The following is a 17,885-nucleotide window of genomic DNA, read 5'->3' as shown; positions in this document are numbered from 1 at the left end:
TTAGGTAATAAGATCATGTCCTAGTACTATTAATTTGGTTTTTGAAAAATTTGGAAGAAGAAGGAAGTTAAGAAAATGGATTGTTGTCCAAACAATCCTATCTAAACTGGCATTAGCTCCCTAAGAATTGCTGATTTCTTGCTGGTCATTGAGTAATTTGTATGAAAGAATGTGTGCACGCATGTTCCTTGCAGGTTGATGAGCACCAACTCAAGAAGCAGCTTGAAGAGATCAGTGTTATCATTGAAGTTCGGGAGAAACTGAACACAAAATTTCCTGTGAGTCACACATCAAACAAATCCCTCCTGTCATTTCACTTAACAACTTTTGATGTCATGACTTTTCAGTAGCTGAGTATCACCTGCCTGATTATGGTCATGCACATCTATATTAAAGCTTTTCACTCATTATTTGTTACTGATACAGTTATGCCTGGCTTTTACGCTGTTTGTGTGTGTGTGTATGTGTGTGCATTTGTTTGCGCTGCCCCCTCAGAGCACTGAACCTGGAGGACATTTTATCTGCACAGTGTACTTGGAGGAAAAGAAGGAAACAGCAGAGCAGCATGTTAAGGTTACTTAGACTTCACTAAATTAGATAAGACTTGTTGTTTTCATTAGTATGCAGCCGTGCTTTCATCCTCTGCCGAGGTAATGACATCTGTGGGATAAACATTTCTTTTCACATTTCTCAGATTCCTGGGTCTATGACTGCAGCAGAGCTCACATGTGAGGTTCTCGACAGGCGCAATATTGCAGTCAAAGACAAAGAGTATTGGAGCTGCTGGGAGATCAATGAGAAGGAGGAGATGGGTGAGAAAGATTACATCTCTTTGATAAATGTGTTCAAATTCCTTTGTGGGTTGGTCTGGAAAGCAATTTGGAGTGACCAAATATACACTGTATAAATCAAAATAGAACTAAAAATGCTGCTAACATAAGAAAACAATGAATTATTCCCCATGCAGCCAGAACTAACCAAAGTGTCGCACAAACTCCAGAAGCAAAAAGATCATTTTCAGCAATGTGACTCTGTCATGGCAAAAGCTTGTATGTGCCTAGGCAAATGCCAACAGCACTCAACTGGATTTGCAGATTTTCCTCCATTAGTCAGAAAATGAAATACTGATTATATGATGCAGGATTGATCACAGTAAATGAAAGGAAATTAAGAAGAGTGTGAGTGATGGGAAGTAACTTTATTGTAAACAAATCCTCATTCCATTGGAGGGAAAAATAGAGACAAAAAACATTTTTATGTATATAAGTTTTAATATATATTATCATATATGTTTTTATGTTGCATGCCATCAATCATGCTTTTGGAAAGGCAGCTCATTTGTGGATGCAAAAATTCTTCTGGATCATATTAAGAAACAATTTAAAGCCACTCGCAATTCTGTGACACTTTGTTCACTGTGCATCTCTGTGCTTCCTTCAGAACGTCCACTGCACTATCAGGAGCGAGTCTTATCCATCCTTCATTCCTTTGGCACCGATTCTCATGTGGTCATTAAGAAACACTTCGCAATGGAGGCCATGATCATCTACCTGAGTAAACACACACACCGACTGCCAACAACTCTTTGAAAAACAGCATTTGTTAGTATTCAAGCACAACTCTGTTCATTCATTGGTCTCGCTTTCTGCCCCCCAGCCAGCAGAATGGATCCATCCAAACATGGAATAATGAAATTCAAAGAGGAGCGAAGCATCCTGGGATTGACCACGGGAAATTTCCATGACCGATATTTCATCCTTAATTCCAGCTCACTTAGAATGTACAAGGAAATCAGAGTAAGGTTGAGGGACGCAAAAACTCTCTCACCTTCTTTGTTTTTGTATCTCAGTCTGCCAAACACTCATTCATTTTGCAAATTTCTCTTTGTGACTGTTAGAGTAACCGTCCAGAACGTGATTGGCCAGTGAAAAATCTAAAGATTTACCTTGGCATCAAGAAGAAGCTCCGTCCTCCTACGTGGTGAGTATACAGTGTAGTCACAGGTAAACAGGGAGCACTGCTGGAAATCCTCCTCAGGACAAGTGCCAAAGCACCAAGTGGCTGCTCTAAGACAAGACATCGATTCTTGTGATGATTAATTTTTATTTTTTTTCTCCTCTCGCTCACTAAACTTTTCCCTTCTGTATGTCTGTAATTATTTTTTACCAAGCATGTCACTTCTTACATCTGTGAATGTACTGATAAAACCACTGGTAATGGTGAAAAGCTATACTTAGTGTGTGGAACCATACATTAATGTAATTGTGTAATTGGGGATGGAATGATTGATGTAAATTACTCCCAACAAGAATCAAAAGCATATTGATCAAGAGAATGAATGTGCTGACTACAAATATCACTTATTTTTACACATTGGTAATTTTTTTTTCCAACTCCAACCACTCATTAACATTAATTCACTTATTATTAACTTAAATCCTCAGATTTTCGAGACATTTAATTATTTACCCTTTCTTGTAATAACAGAGACCACTAGGGGGCAGACTGAGCCCAAGAAACACAGCCTCAAGGACATTTACAGCAGTTCTGCTGTGGAGCTAATTTTATCCTTCTGTGTCCTTCTCTCTCTGTTTCTAGTTGGGGATTGACTGTTGTGTATGAAAGTAAGAAACAAGAGAGGCCAGAGAGGCAGCAGTGGTGAGTCCGTGTCCATGTGTATCTTTTAAACATAATATTTGGCTGTCTGCACTTACAGCTAGCCCCAGTATGATAGCAGTTTTAACAAGTATACACGGTTTATTCCAATCCTTTTTACTTCATTTATCTGCACTAAACCTCAACTCCAGACAGTTTTTCTGCTACAGTTACAAGATCACTGAATTCTGGGAAATAATTTCTAATTTTTTGTAATTTTTTTTTGTTTATGTAGCTATATGTAGTTAACATAAAGATACTGCCCTTATGAATACTTTGTCATCACTCCATAGACTGTGTTATATAGCTATATACACAGCTGCATATGCATATATATATATATATATATATATATATATATATATATATATATATGTATATGTCCAGTAATTCAATCACTATGAAAAACTCAAGGTCATGATCAAGGTTTTATCTTGATTAATTTCCCTCATGGGTATGACTCAGTACTTAGAGACTCCTTCATAATGCATTTCAGTCATATGCAGAATTCTTTTGGGGTGCCTAGACCTGAAAAATCTGTTTCATTTCTTGTAATTTAATAAATGTCCTGTCCTACTCGTACTAATACTTGCTTTGCTGTGCGCAGCCTTCAGTGCAAACTTAGTCACTTGTTCTGGCATATGACCACATTTTAATGTGGAGGTAAACACAACAAATGTTAGGGAAAGCTGGCAGCTTCTCTGTAGGTAGAAAAAAGCAGGTCAGATCCCTCCATGTGTGGAATATAGAAGGTCAGTTACACCCATGAGAGAATCACGTCCAAGTACTCTTGTAACCATCACTCTATTATGGTCTGTTCAAATAAACGTCCTCCTGTGGATGTGTACATCTGTTGAATCTGTGTACATCCATGTGCGTGTGCTGTGTGTGACCATGTGTTCATGTTGCAGCGAGCAAAACACTGTCAACAGTGGCAGATATCATCACCATGGTGCTGTTTTCGTCACGCTGTAGGCAGTATCATCTCTTGGTTACTCTACATTGTCACTTCCCTTACAGCAACAAAACACACCTGAGAGGGAGGGAGGGAGGGAGGGTGGAAGAAAGATAAGGAAGACAGAGAAGTAAAAGTCATACTGAATGGGAAATGAAATGAAAGAAAACTTGCTCTGAATAAAAGTGCCCCAAGTCAGATGTTGTGCCTAACTCCTCTCTTACCGACCTTCATTTAATGTGGCTTAGTTTTACCTCATATTACCTCTATCCCCTCAAACCTAAACTCACTAACTTTCCCTTTTTCTTTTGTTTTGTTTTTTTTTTTCCATTTGATCAACACTGTTCATCATTACTGTTCTTAATATTTAGTCAGTGGCTTCATGGATAACCATGATGGTAAATGATTATCATGCATTCTTCGGTATTCCTCAGGAATTGATAGTGTGGATTACAGGAGCAGTTAATGGAAAAGCAAATGTAGGAGGTGAACATCTCACACACTGGAGGTATGCGCAGCGGAATGGAATGGCTGTCCTCTTTTGAATCCCAACAAGCACTAATGAACCCCACTGGCCGTTTGAGCGAGGGAGCTGTGTGTTGGTCTGACTGCAGCTGAATTTTTTAGGCTTTTTATGCCTCTATTTCAACCACTAATATGCAGAGGGCCAGATAGGAAGCAGTTTGAGAGCGAGGGGAACAACCTGCAGGATAGGTCCCGAGCCAAAACTGAACCTGGGCTGCTGTGATTACATGGCATGCGTGCTAACCACTGAACCACCACCGTTGGCTGGCTGTAGCCAAATTTTTGTCAATTTAACATGGACGTTATGTGCTGTTCTGTTTTACCGTTTGTTTTCTTGTTTTGTTGTTTCTCAGGGAAGAGCTCTTAAACAATTGTTATAGTGTGAATCTGTGCTGATAATGGTTGATGACTCAGGGATATAACACAACTACCTGAGTGGTACCAAATATGCACATACACACAGACATTGCAGAGACATAAACACTTGCTTGTCACTGTTCAAGTTGATGGAGAAGCAAATTGAATACTGAAATTTCTAATCAACATTTACAGTTGTGGTGCCATTAGGCACCGTAAGACACTTTGCCACATTTTTGTGTTTTTGTCTGCATCTTGGTTTCTGAAAGCCTGTGTGCCTCAGACTGCTTCCCTCCTCAGATCATAAGCGCACAAGCACGCACGCACATTAACACACACACTACCTTCTGATCACACTCTATTTATTTGTTTATTAATTTCCAGGTATCTCTGCTGTGACACTCAGTCAGAAATGAGGGAGTGGTTTGCTACTTTTCTCAGTATCCAGGTGCGCACACACACACACACACACACACACACACACACACACACAGAACACCACACCACATGTTGATTGGCTTTATTAAACATAATTTATGGATATAATGTCATTTTTTGCTATAATTCAAAATTCACAAATCCTTGCTGTCCTTAAGACATGACAAAACCAGACCATACTTGTTATTGAAGTTATTGAAAACATTATTGGATGTAGAATACCTAAGTCAGACTGTTAATGGTGTTTTATAATTGATGAACAGAGAGGACTACAATAACATGCTCTAAAGTCAGTATTAGAAAATCTCATCTGGCTCCCTACTGTCATCCTTCCTTCTGTCTTTGTCCTGTCCTCATTCAAGTATGATGGCAACGTGTGGCCTCAGGATGGACTTCAGCAGACACGAGTGAGCCGTGTAATGCCAGACGCACGTCATGGTAACGTGTCCTTAATACCACTACGTGGCAGTGAGAATGAGATGCGGAACAGCGTAGCAGCTTTCAGCCAAGACCCACTTGCTGTGAGTCACCCTACCAATCACTGGGACTAATGTAGGGAAAACCATGCAGCTCAATCTGAAGCTGCGGGCTAATCAGAGACATTCATGCTGAACAGGTGGCCCAGACCCTCAACCATGATCCTCACCTGAACATCCTACACAAGCGTTTCATTTTATATTTGATCTCTCAGTATCTCAGACATGATGTGTCTGTTTCTGCTACAGCCAGCTCTCTGACCTGCAGAGTTGAGGGTTTCACCTGTGCAGCGTTGATGATCTCTGAACAATGATTCATTGATGATTTAGCCATTGTGACAATATCTGGGTTCTTAAGCTGTGGAATTTGATTAAAAATGGAAGAGTACCAGTGTTTGTTATCAGGAACCTGGATCCCGCAACAAAAAAATAAATTGTTTGTGTTCAGGTCCAAATAAGGTTTAAGAATCCAGACAATGTGAAGCACACAGCAGCATCATCATTTTATTGCACAAAGTTTGGATTGAGAACTAGCAAAATAGAAAATCAGACCTTTTTCTTTTTTCTTTTTATTTTTTTTATTATTTTTTTATTTTAGATCTACCACAGCTGCCTTCCAAACACCATGGGAGCAACAAAAACAAAGACAGAGACACTGGAGGTGAACTCAGGCCTGCAGGCAAAATATAGTCAGCCCTATGTTTCACAGCACCGCCTCCATATCAGCTCTCAGAGCTGTTGGCTTAGCAAGAATTTGACTAACGTCATCACTGTTGTTGTTTTTTTTTTTGTTTTTTTTTTACTATATTTGAATCACCTTGCCATTAAACCAGACCTGTTCAACAACATCAACATCACCCTCTCCATCTGCTCTTCTTATTTTAATAGAAAATTTGATTGTAGCCATTTTAAGTCATTCCTTTCATCCAGCCTTGGTGCTGTTGGACCAAATGTCCACCATCTGATGATGCAGTTGTGTCCTTCGGCTGTTTGTAGCCATCACAAACCTTTCATTAGTTAGCTGCAGACTGCAGCAGCCCATACATGTTCAAGTCAGTCTGTTTTAATTTCATTGGTAATTTTTACTGTGTTAATTCCTTCATGGTATTTTCTGTTTCATCTGTTCACTGCACTGGCTTGATACATTTTTGTTGGGAGCTTGAGAGGAAATGTGATTGCTGTGGTGATGGGGCAGCAGCAGAGGCTGGTGTTATGCTGGATGTTTGTGTACGTTGGTGGAGGAGAGAGATTTGATGCATGCTGATTCGTCCAATTCTCAACAAGTGAAAGAGCAAAATGGGACACTGACCATGTGTATCAGAGTGTGTCTGTCTGTGTTAATCACTGATGATTTGCTTAAGTGTGTGTGTGTGTGTGTGGGAGAAACAGGATGCTTGACTTGTCCTGTTTATAAATTTTCAAGATGAATGTTAATACCAGTGAACTAAACACTTCTTCCTCTCTTTCTTTTCCTGAAGCACACTTCTGTCTCTTATCCAAAGTAAACATCTCTCTCCTTTCTGTTTTCAGTCCATCACTCTCTTCACCTCCTATTATGTCTCAGTGTCTGCACGTCCTCCCAATTTCTTTCCCTGTCAGCATCCAACTTTGGGATGAACCTTCTATTGTTTTTCTTTCAGCTCTTTAGGGACGTTCGATAACAGCTACCACAAGCAAGGTAAGCTAGTTTCACAGACTTGTTAGTTTTAACATTTTCAGATCAGTAAGTCTGAGTGTGTATGCTGCAGTGAATCATAAACTGTCACAGTCATCATCCGTTAGACCCAACAATGACAAAATTAATGAAAGTAAATATATTATATTTAATGAGAATGTATTTCCTCATGAACAGATGTTTTCTTACAGTAACGGTAATAATAGAATTAATGACTCCATGAAGCTGACGCGATTAGTGAATCAGTCAATCGATAAGTCATTTTTGTCCATTTATAAATTTAATTAGTTATTTATCCTCTAAAGTTTCCGGAAATAATAATAATCCCAGCTTCTCATATGTGAATATGTACAACTTCTCTCACTTTCACGTTCTTAGATTTTTCCCCTGTGTGTTTGACAAAGGATTGCCATTTAAAGGTTGCTTTTGCCTTTGAGAAATTTTGGTTTGCATGTCTCACAAATTTCCAGCATTTCCAAAAAAAATCATTATGATATAGGAGTCAAAGACTCATGGAGTACCACTTAATGCATTGTTCAGAAGATACATGAAGCATTACCTCTCACTTCAAGTTGGTCTCATGGTTCATTAGTCAGTCCTTTGCTGTTCGTTTGCTCTTGACCACTTATTGAGTCTAAATTATGTCAGCAGCCCCACATCTGGTTGCCATGGCTCCAAGACATTTGGTGTCTGGATGGAAATTTTGGGTTTTAGCCCTCTGTCAGGGGACTTTGAAAATGCTGTGAAATGGTTTTTGTCTGCCACAAAGGACAAAAAGCTGCATATTAGCTTCAGTCGGGCTGTGACAACCGAGTGAAAAAACATCTAAAGATAGTTTTGAATAAAAATTTGACAACACTGATTTAAATCAGCAGATGCCTGTTTGCTCTTCACAGGGCGGATGGTTGACATCATCTGATGAGCTCCATCCCAAGTACTTCATTATTCAATGGCTGTGTGATGCACAGCGACAGACACTTGTACTCTATCTGGACTATCGCCTTCAACTGCCATCTGTTCCACTGAATATGAACTGGACCAACAACACACAGACAACAGGAACGAGTTTCCCTGCACAAAATCATTTTACGTGATGTAAGGCTGAAGCAGGTGGGGGCCGCAGCATTAAATGAAAGAGAAAGTTTGATGGACTACAATCATCCGATTTCAGAAATCACTGTGTGAAGAAAGTCTGCGTCTCAGGTTGCTCTGACTGTAGGTCAGTATCGTGAGGCTCAGTGGCGTGAAAAGGCATGTTGAGCAGAAACCCGAGACAGAGGATTCAAGGCACAGACACACAATGCTTAGAAAGTGCTTGTGTTTATTAGGAAAGAGTTCACTGACTTTTTCATGTTGTATGTTATTTCTGTGCTCTCTGTACTGTTGCTCAACACATCGTAGGGATAATCGTGATGGTCGAAACTGAAAAATTACTATTATAAGGAAAGCTGATGTCACAAGAGACTTCATGGGTCACCTGGAATGTGTTCCACTAAGACTGTGCTGATAGAAACATGAGAAATGACCTGATGGCCTCGCATCCATCAGCTTATCTGCCAATGTGCGCCAGTGTGCACACACTATGTGTGAATATTTGTATGTTTTTGTGAGACACGGTTTAAGCTGTATGAAATTTAGGGAGTGATGTCAGGACAGGCACGTGGTCGAAAAGAACATGACTTATTTAAGATGAAAAGACAGAAATCACTCAGATGTGAGGGCAAAAAAAAAAACATTGGAATATGAGAACTACTTGATTTATTATTGTCCCTTTGTCTCAAAGACAGTGCAACTTCTGTAGGTCACAGCTCAAACCATGTTTTCAGTGTTTTCAGTCAAACATGGCCAATAGTTTTCTTTTCTTCCTGTCCTTGAACAGCCTTCTCTGCTTTGCTTTCTTTAACCATCAGAATGTAAGAAGGTTTACATCATAATTGACTCCCATTAGACAGGTAAACAGGTGTCTTTTTTTTTTTTAGCCATTACGCACAACATAGAGTCTGTAAGTCAGAAGAAACAAAATGCATATTCATCTTCTGATTTTCCTTGTACTTGGGTCCAAATTTGTATATATTTATCTAAGGGACTAACCTGTCAACCATCCTCACGACATTGTAGTGTTGTCACCTGTGGGTCTTCCTTGTAAAGATTTTTATTTATTTGTAGAGCAGAGGACGCAGGATGCCGAACTGTGGAATGTTTTTTTCAACTTCTGCTGGTGACGCATGTTCAGCTAAATTTTAGTATTAAAACCCCTTTAATCAGAGTACCTGTGAAAATGTGTGTATATACGTATGAGTGTCTGTGTTGTTATGCCCCCCGGCGCAGAAGGAATCTCATCCTCTCTGTGTGATCAAATCCTTCTTTATCATTTTATAGCATTGCTTTCACTGACAGGAAAACAGAGGAAGAACTATTTCATTAGTATTCATGTTTACTGTTCACCGTCTTGAACCCAACAAGGACGTGAAGGACTTTTTGATGTCCTGCCACAACATCATGACCTGATCTGCTTTTTCTGTTTTGTGTTTTTGGATCATTTCACTCATTTGAAGAGAAACCTTCATGTGACACAAAACTGCCACCACCAGCCTTCACTCTGAGCGGTGCATGGCTTATGACAATCATGCAGTTAGTACAGGAGACAAAACTTCCCATGTTGCTCCACTTCTTTTCAGCGGTTACACGTTTTTTTTTTTTTGTTTGTTTTTTTTTGTTTTTTTTGGAGTTCATGAGTTACCTGAATGGCCCCGTAGTTAGACTGCAGTGCTGCAGTTGTTGTTTGTTGCTGGTCTCCCATCTTGCAGTATCTGTAGAAACCCTTTACTCCTTACTGCTGTCAGCTGTTCTAAGCAAATCAACACGTGTGCCATCTTCTCTGTTTTCTTCCACAATGGGATGAATGTTACTGCACCTCTGGGGCTAATTTACCTCTTTGGAAGTTTTTATCTGTCTTCCCTCTAAATGCTGGTGTCAAGCTAACTAATGACTTTTGTAAAATTCCTTAATCTTCAGAATTTTTATTGGAAGTTTGTAGAGATCAATTTTACTTGATCATTGTCTTAACAACCTTAGTGTGTTAGTGTTTGAATGTTATAAAATAATAAAGTGTAGCAGTCCAACGGTGGGTGGATACTTAATATGTGGTGGATATTCTCTCTGTGTCCCTTCTTATTCTTCTGTTACATTGCATTGTGCTGATTTTTTTTTTTTTTTTTTTTTAATTGCGTCTCTGAAACTCTAATAAACACATTCAGCTGTTTTTTGTGAACATGCATATAATTATGGTGCAAAAAATATGGCTTTCCAAAAGGTTGATGGCCTACAGCTCCGCTGTGACCTCACAGTAATCCGCTTGTTTTTCTTTGGTGCCTTTATTGAAATGAATGTACAAACAAATTCACATATAGAGTCAAACTCTAATCTGCCTTGCAGGGCAGCTGTGACGGGCTGCTCCGCCGTTAAACACACACACACACACACACACACACAACACATAGAATACATATGAAAGACAGCAACTTTTGCGAGGCCTGGGGGTTTCATGACAATGTCATGCTACACTTCAGAAGCCTATAGGATGTGCTTCGAGGGAAAATGTCAAGAGTGTGTGTGTGTGTGTGTGTGTGTGGGTGGGCTACAGTAATCATGGGGAGAGCCCTGGGGAGGGTTGTGTGTTTTTCTGTGTGGGTGAGTCATGGTGGTCCACCAGCTCTACGTCCATTCTTCTAAATAGAGCTGACACATCAGGGTCACTCTGTACCTCAAGACACACACCGGAGAGCCCTGCAAGGGACTCACCCAGGAAACCTTCACTATACTGTTCACACACACACACACACACACACACAGGAGAGCCGCTGGGGATACACACACAGGAGGATGCTTCAACATGGACACACACAAAACTGGCCTTTATTATATAGGTCACAGCAGCAGTTGGGCAAAGCAGGGGGATGAAGATGGATGAGTGTGGTTCAGAGAGGGGCCAAAAATGGCAGAGAAAGTTAGAACTGAGTGAGTTTCAGGGCGGACGTGCAGCCTGAATCAACTCCCACTTCCAGCTCCCAAAGATTAAATGCAATTCTTTTCCGAGCACAGTCTGTCGGAAGACCTGAAATAAGGAAACAGTAGGAGGGACAACAGCAGCCACCGGCCCCTCACAGCAATCTGGGCATCCACCTGTGTGAACCTGTTTCTTTCATTTCCATTCGGTTAACACAGCAACAAGAACAGCGTGATGGACACTTAAATCGATGTGCGCTGCATGCTGCACTGCATCAACAGACGTGTATGCAGCATTAATGTGAAGTCAGCAAGCGCAATAATGGCAGACTGTTGTAGCTGTCTCCTCGGGTTGTTTGGCAGTAAAGTGGTACACTTGTGGGGTCTTACAGAGTCTCAATGCAAGTGGTTGGACTTCTGACCTGGAGCAGACTTATATGTCCTCCTGCAGCCCATCTCACACTGAGGAGTGATTTATGGTTTGTAGGATGACACAAGATATAGAAAATCCTGCACAATATATTTATCGTAATACATTTATATTATATTTGCATTATTTTTTGCAATGTGACTGTTACCGATATAAATCACACAAGAAATTCCACTCAGCCAGAACCTCACCGACATCACCAACATAGTTGCGGTTCCATTTTCTTGCTTCGCTTCGTGTTCACTCTGTTAAAATAAACAAACAAAGTTTTGAGGCAGTTAGAGGTGTTGTTTTGATGTTGCTCTGAGTAGAAATGCTGTTTGTTTGCTGATTCTTCTGTGCTCTGCTTTCGGCTGACAAATAGAGCAGACCAAACCATTTCAGCAAAATCAGATCAGACCATTTTGACTGATTTAATTCTTCTGTGCAGTTGCTCTTGGGATGATTGTTGTCTCAAACACTGCAGCGCCTCTGCACCTGAAGGGGCTGCATGAATTTGACTGTAAACCTAAATGGTTATGAAATGCAAACAACAGCCGTTCATTTCACCCTCTACATCCACCTGCTGCATGCGGCTGCACGAGACACTGGTCCAGATCTCCAGCCAAGCTGCTACCTGTCCCCTCCCCCTCCCCTTCTGTAAAACTGTAAAACTAATCTGCCTATGATAAACTCTTGAAAAATGCAGATGTAACTGATTGTGTAGCTTTCATTCATCGCACGTTTCCTCCTCTTTGGGCAGAGGAAAAATCGTTTCCACCTCAGAATCCCTGATCTTCTGTGGGTTGTAAAGCAGGCCAGCCAAGCAGGCACTGATCACATCAAAGGTATTGATCCTGGCCACGTTTTGACCGTAAAAAGCTTTACTGTCAGGGGCCATTCAGCTTTTGATTTAATGTCATACTTCAGATCCGTTGGCTGTAATCATGGAGTCGAGGTGCATCAGGAGATTCACGGGAAAGCAGCGTGGTCCTTTTCTTCCCGGGCCTCTGATATGTCAGCACTGAAGTTCAGAAGCACAGGTTGATATGAGTAGCTGTCAGGGAGATTGAAGAGGTGTGAAGAGATGTGCGCAGGTAAAAGTACATCCGCCCTCTGCCGAGGTTTTGTTCCTTGCCTTGCACTGAATCCTCTGATGACTTGTCATTTAGATTCAGATAATGAGACATAAGAGATTAAAAAAGTCAGAGCCGATGTGTCATATACTCAAATTATTTTGGTGGCTCATGCATAAAAAGAGAACGATCTCGTAATTCAGTCAGTAACATCTCTTCTGAAGGAATTAATGTAACATATTTGTTGAGCTCTAGTGGTGCCGCATCTTGTATCTTAATTGGACTCGCTGACTGTTGTATAAAACACATTTAACTCTTCCCTGAACACATTTTCTATTGGCTGAATTACAAAGCCTGTCAATGAGACTGATATGAACATTTTTTCACTTCAGTCAAAAGATTTCCTGAGATCTCAAATGAAGGTGTGGAGCTTCTTTCATTAGTTCATCGCTCTACATGCCAAAGAAAATGACTTAGCGAGGCTGGGGAGATAACAGTGAGTGGAGAAATGAGTGACAAGAGCATTAATCTGTTGTAGCTGGTGAACAACATACTGATGGAAACACGAGCCAAACCATGTTTACATAAGGGCCTAATGAATGAATGCCGCAGAATGTTCCTGCTCCTTCAGGCCTGCAGCCAGATGCAGAATATTGATTTGTATTTCACATGTTTACCCATGAAACATACAGCAGCCAAGAGCATCTAACGTCAATATGAATGAATTGAAATTGATGCTGATTTATGTGTATCTTTCATTTGATTTGCATTGTGGCAAATGATTTTGTTTTTAAAGAGAAGTCAGCAGGTTCAGGTTCGTAGCTCCAGTTGCTCATTCACACCTGAAGGCTGCCACCAAAGCTACACCCGACTCTCACCGCCCAGCCACCGACGCTGGCTGAAATAACAGCCAGTTGCCTTTTGGAGTAAGTTAACAGGACAGAGGAAAGGTAGAAGTCCAAAATGTGAAATATGGTCATGACGGGCTGAATGTACTTTATGATGTTGCGTCTGGGAGATTTCCCATTTATAATATAATCACAGCCTGAGTATTTTCTGGGAGATTGGTCATCGTAGAGATACAGACAGCGAAACAGACACACACTTTCACTTAGCATAGATTATACATATACCAGTATGTGGTGTATGTGTCTGGGCAACAAATATACAAATATGATAAATCTCCAATTTTACAGATCGAGCCTTTAATCTCCTTTCCAAAGTGACAACACAAGAGGAGCGAGTCCTGAAATGCTCAGCAATGATTCAACAACGTCTGCCATGAGGAATATTCAGTGGAGCTATGAAATGCATGAACAGCTATTAAATAGAACAACAGAAGGTGTTTCAAAATGTACACCAGTCCGACAGGAAAACACAGATCCCCAGAACTGGGGACTGAATCATGGTCTGACATCACTGTTGTGCAGATATTTGCCTCAATAAACATAAGGAAAAAAATATATTTCCCCTTATTGTCAGGTTGTTGAGCAGAACCTCTATAAACGCACACGCACACAAACACACACACTCCATTTCTTGGTAGCCTGTGACACAACACCAGTATAGGACGTGAAATTCATATAAAAGTAGTTTTTTTCTAACAGCAAACTGAAGTAAATATGTCGTTCTCCTCCTCTGACTCGGCCCTCAGCTGTTGTCTGCAGCTCCCAGGTGTGCTTTCTGCAGAGGTCCTGACTGCAGGCTGCAGCTGCACATGAAAAAAACTGTTAGAGGTAACTTGAGGGTTTGACGGTCTACAGTGACACGTTAAAGCGACTCTCAGCTGGATGACGTTCATCTGAACAGTTCCCTTGAACACATTTCATTAACACCTCGTCTCCAGTCACCTCCAGCTGACTGTAGAGACACACACACTACTCTCCTCTCCCACGCTTCTGCTGCCTTTTTATGCACACACATGTTGATTTTCATCACATTCATACACTCACACGCACACACAACCAGAGTCCTGCGGCACTTCTTCTGTTGTGCAAAGGCCGCTGTGCTTTGCTGCATCTGATTACCACCCTCCAGCCCCTCCCTCCAAATTTATCGCCAATTACTGGTCCTCGAGGAAAGAATAAATAGATAAAAAATAGGGAAAAGGGCCCTTCTTGTCATCCCCATGGCAACCACTCTCCTCATCTCCTTTTTCTGCACAATCAATCAGACAACTACTGTCTAGCTGTCCTGCCCTAGCCCTGCTAAAGTGGAGAGGTACAGTACAGCAAAAGGGCCAAATATCACTCACAGAGGTTTGGTCGTGTCGTTTTGTCTGTCATCCTTTTCTCCATTCTTTCACAGATTTCCCCGTAACAGGCAAAACGTCGTTCCAAGCGATTTCAACAGCAACCGACAGCAAAATGGACTTTTTGAAGGAGTAGTTTTTGCAGAATGGGATGATTGAAGATTCAAGTTTGTGTAAAGCTGACAAAGTAAAATCTTCCCAGAACAAAAGCATGAAAATGCCATTTTCTTGGTGTTTTCTTTGACTGGTTCTCGGCAGATAAATCAGCTGTAAGAGCTCACGTTAACTGTACAGACATGAAACTGTATTTCCTAAAATGTCCAACTATTGAGCAGATCTGGCTGAGCGATGGCTAGAGGTATAAAATATAAATGCCTTTCCGTCTTACTCCTTCATATGCTGCCTCTGCACCCTCTCTACCTGTTCACATTGTTTTCCTCCTTCCCACCTACCTGTTCTCTTTATTTGACTTTATCTTCCAGTCTACATTTCATTTCTCACCAGCAGCAGACACAGAGATATTGGAGAGAATTTCATGTCTAACACCCAGCTCATCTCATAGACACAACCACCATGGATGGACATAAGAGGAGCTGGTGAATTGAAGGAGCCTGTCTGGAGCGAGGGAGGAGGAAAACATATTACACTGAGAGGAGAACGAGAACAAGAGAGCAAGAGAACGAAAAGAAACTTGAGGAGAGGGAGGAAAGGAGTGGTGAGCAGGATGGAGGGGTAGGAAGGCCTGAGAAAGTGAGTTATTCACTCTATAGATGCTCTGGTCGAATGCACGTTTGTGTATGTGTGTGTTTATGAGTGAGGAAGAGACAGGATGTGCGCAAGCCGCCGGGACCGAAGACTTTCCCCTTAATCACTATACAGTTTAGATTAAACCTGACTGACTTAATGAACACACACACACACACACACACACACACACACACACACACACACACACACACACTTTACAATGGCAGTGATGGCGTCATCTGAATGCTGCCGAACAAATTACTCTCCTGACACAGTGGCAAAAATAAAACTTGCGAAACATGTCCCTTTTGATGGCGAGTTTATCATCTCCCCTCGTCTCTCTTTTTTCTCTTCCTCTTATTTTTTGTTGTTTTTCTGATCCCTTGGGCAAAGAGGAGACACATTGCAGTGCTGCATATTTCACTGACATTTTAATCTTTTCTTTGGCCCTCACTGCTCAAGGGCAGACGCTGTCATTACAATCTCATGGTGTGTTGATGAACTGTGCTCAAACTCTCAGCGCTTTATTTAAAATCTAGTCATGGATTCACAGTTCTCCAAGACTCAGACTCAGTCAGGGAGAATTTTTAGTGAAGATGTTTAAGAGGATGAAGTAGTAAATGGGAACATTAGGCCCTGATGCGATGGTGCAGCCGTATGGAAGTATGGAAAAAAATCAGCTCTATTTGCAGGAGATCTTTGGAACCATTTGCATTTGAACACACCAGTTTCACAAATACACAGTACCAGCCAAAAGTTTGGATGCACTTTCCTATTCCTGAGCTGAGCAAAACAGCACTATTTCCATGTCATTTTTTTAAAAGAGGATTTTCTTAACTGATGCCTCAGTTCACCTGAAAAAAGCAAACAACAGATGACTGTTTTTCACTGGGTGGTGATTTTATGCTTTTTTTCAAGGGGGGGAAAATGTTGGACCTAATATAAATTCATGCTGAGTGACATTTCGAAGACATTTTACTGATAAAAATATGAATTTCTCACCTAGTATTGTTGAGAAGAAGAGCATAAAAGACCCCACTGGACAGCAGCAGGAACTAGTCTCCACCAGTTTGATTTAAAACCCAGTTTAAAGCCACATTTTCTGGATAAAAAGACTCACAGAGCCATAACCCTGTCTGGTTTTAAATATGTTTTTTTTTATCATATATGTTCACAGACACCTGTGTGTAACACAATCCAGTGACAGCAGTGTGAGTCCCAGTGCTGAGAAATAAGACAGGATGGTCAGTGGCAGACAAAGGAAGACTTCGTGCATCATATGTCTGCAGTACGGATCGCCCCTCTGAGCACAAAGCAGAATGGGTGCTTTTCAGGGACTGAGAGGGAAAAGAGAGACTCTACAGATGATGCAGCCACAGGGCCTTTTTGTGTGTGTGTGTGTGTGTGTGTGTGTGTGTGTGTGTGTGTGTTACGCTCTCTAAGTTACATAAGCTGTTTGGGGAAAGGGCTAAAACCAGCACACAGTACGAGAGAGAGAGAGAGAGAGATGAAGGGGTATGTATCAAAATTAACACTGATTGCATCGTAAAACACACACAGACACACACATAGTAATTCAACAGTCTTTTCATATTACAATGCTCCAAACCTCTCTGTCAGTTATTTTTGTGTATGCACAACTTTTGACATTATGGCATAATCCTCTGCTATTTTTTCCTCTATCTTTTGCAAAATCATCACACTCCTCCTTCACTTCTCTGGCTTCATTATTTGTTGTGTTTTGTGTCTGTGTGCGTGTATTTTGTCCGAGTGCACATACGATGCAGTGCTGTAGGTTTCTTTGTGGCTTTCTCTGCTAAGCCATAAAAAACATAGCAGCTTTTTTTTTTTGCCCAAAGAAATGCCACCATCTGTCCGAGTCTGATGCCTGAGTGTTTGTGTTGTACATTTTCTGCTGTGGCTTTGCACTAAAGGGATGATAATAATCCCTTATCTACGAATGATACCTGAGATTAAGCTAAGTGTAAAATACTGAACTCCGTGGTAGATTTAGGCCTTAGTGCCAGACACTGGTTCTGTTTTACACTTGTTTTTCCCTCATTTATCTTTTTAATCTTAACTAAAGTTTCAACTTTAGGGCACAGACACAAGAATTGTTATGACCTTCTCAGCAAGTGAAATGCCAAATGATTGTTTCACAGTTTCCCTCTGGAGTAATTGGTTTTCCTGCAGAGAGGAAATAATATCTTGGAATACACAGAAAAACAGCAAAGTCTTCTGATATGACTTTGGAGTTGAATTGCTGCTTCAGTTGGACGTCTGTTATAGCCATTGATTAATAATACATATCATGCT

General features: G+C 40.9%; 1 protein-coding gene across 5 annotated transcripts in view; it reads left to right on the top strand.

The window, feature by feature from the left end:
* Positions 1-10,221, top strand: part of arap1 (ArfGAP with RhoGAP domain, ankyrin repeat and PH domain 1) — a 37,930-nt gene extending 27,709 nt beyond the window's left edge. For 3 of the 5 annotated variants that reach the window (XM_029517118.1, XM_029517117.1, XM_029517121.1), the window contains 10 exons: positions 195-278; positions 496-573; positions 695-812; positions 1,441-1,554; positions 1,657-1,796; positions 1,898-1,980; positions 2,599-2,658; positions 4,877-4,940; positions 5,293-5,451; positions 6,005-7,040. In XM_029517118.1, coding sequence (XP_029372978.1) covers positions 195-278; positions 496-573; positions 695-812; positions 1,441-1,554; positions 1,657-1,796; positions 1,898-1,980; positions 2,599-2,658; positions 4,877-4,940; positions 5,293-5,451; positions 6,005-6,427 — 1,323 coding nt within the window. In that variant the 3' untranslated portion in view covers positions 6,428-7,040. The other 2 variants (XM_029517120.1, XM_029517119.1) reach the window with 2 other exon arrangements.
* The last annotated feature ends 7,664 nt before the right edge of the window (positions 10,222-17,885 follow it).

This window comes from Echeneis naucrates, chromosome 13, assembly GCF_900963305.1.
Source record: "Echeneis naucrates chromosome 13, fEcheNa1.1, whole genome shotgun sequence".
Classification (NCBI taxonomy): Eukaryota; Metazoa; Chordata; class Actinopteri; order Carangiformes; family Echeneidae; genus Echeneis; species Echeneis naucrates.
This window is presented reverse-complemented; position numbering and strand designations above follow the sequence as displayed.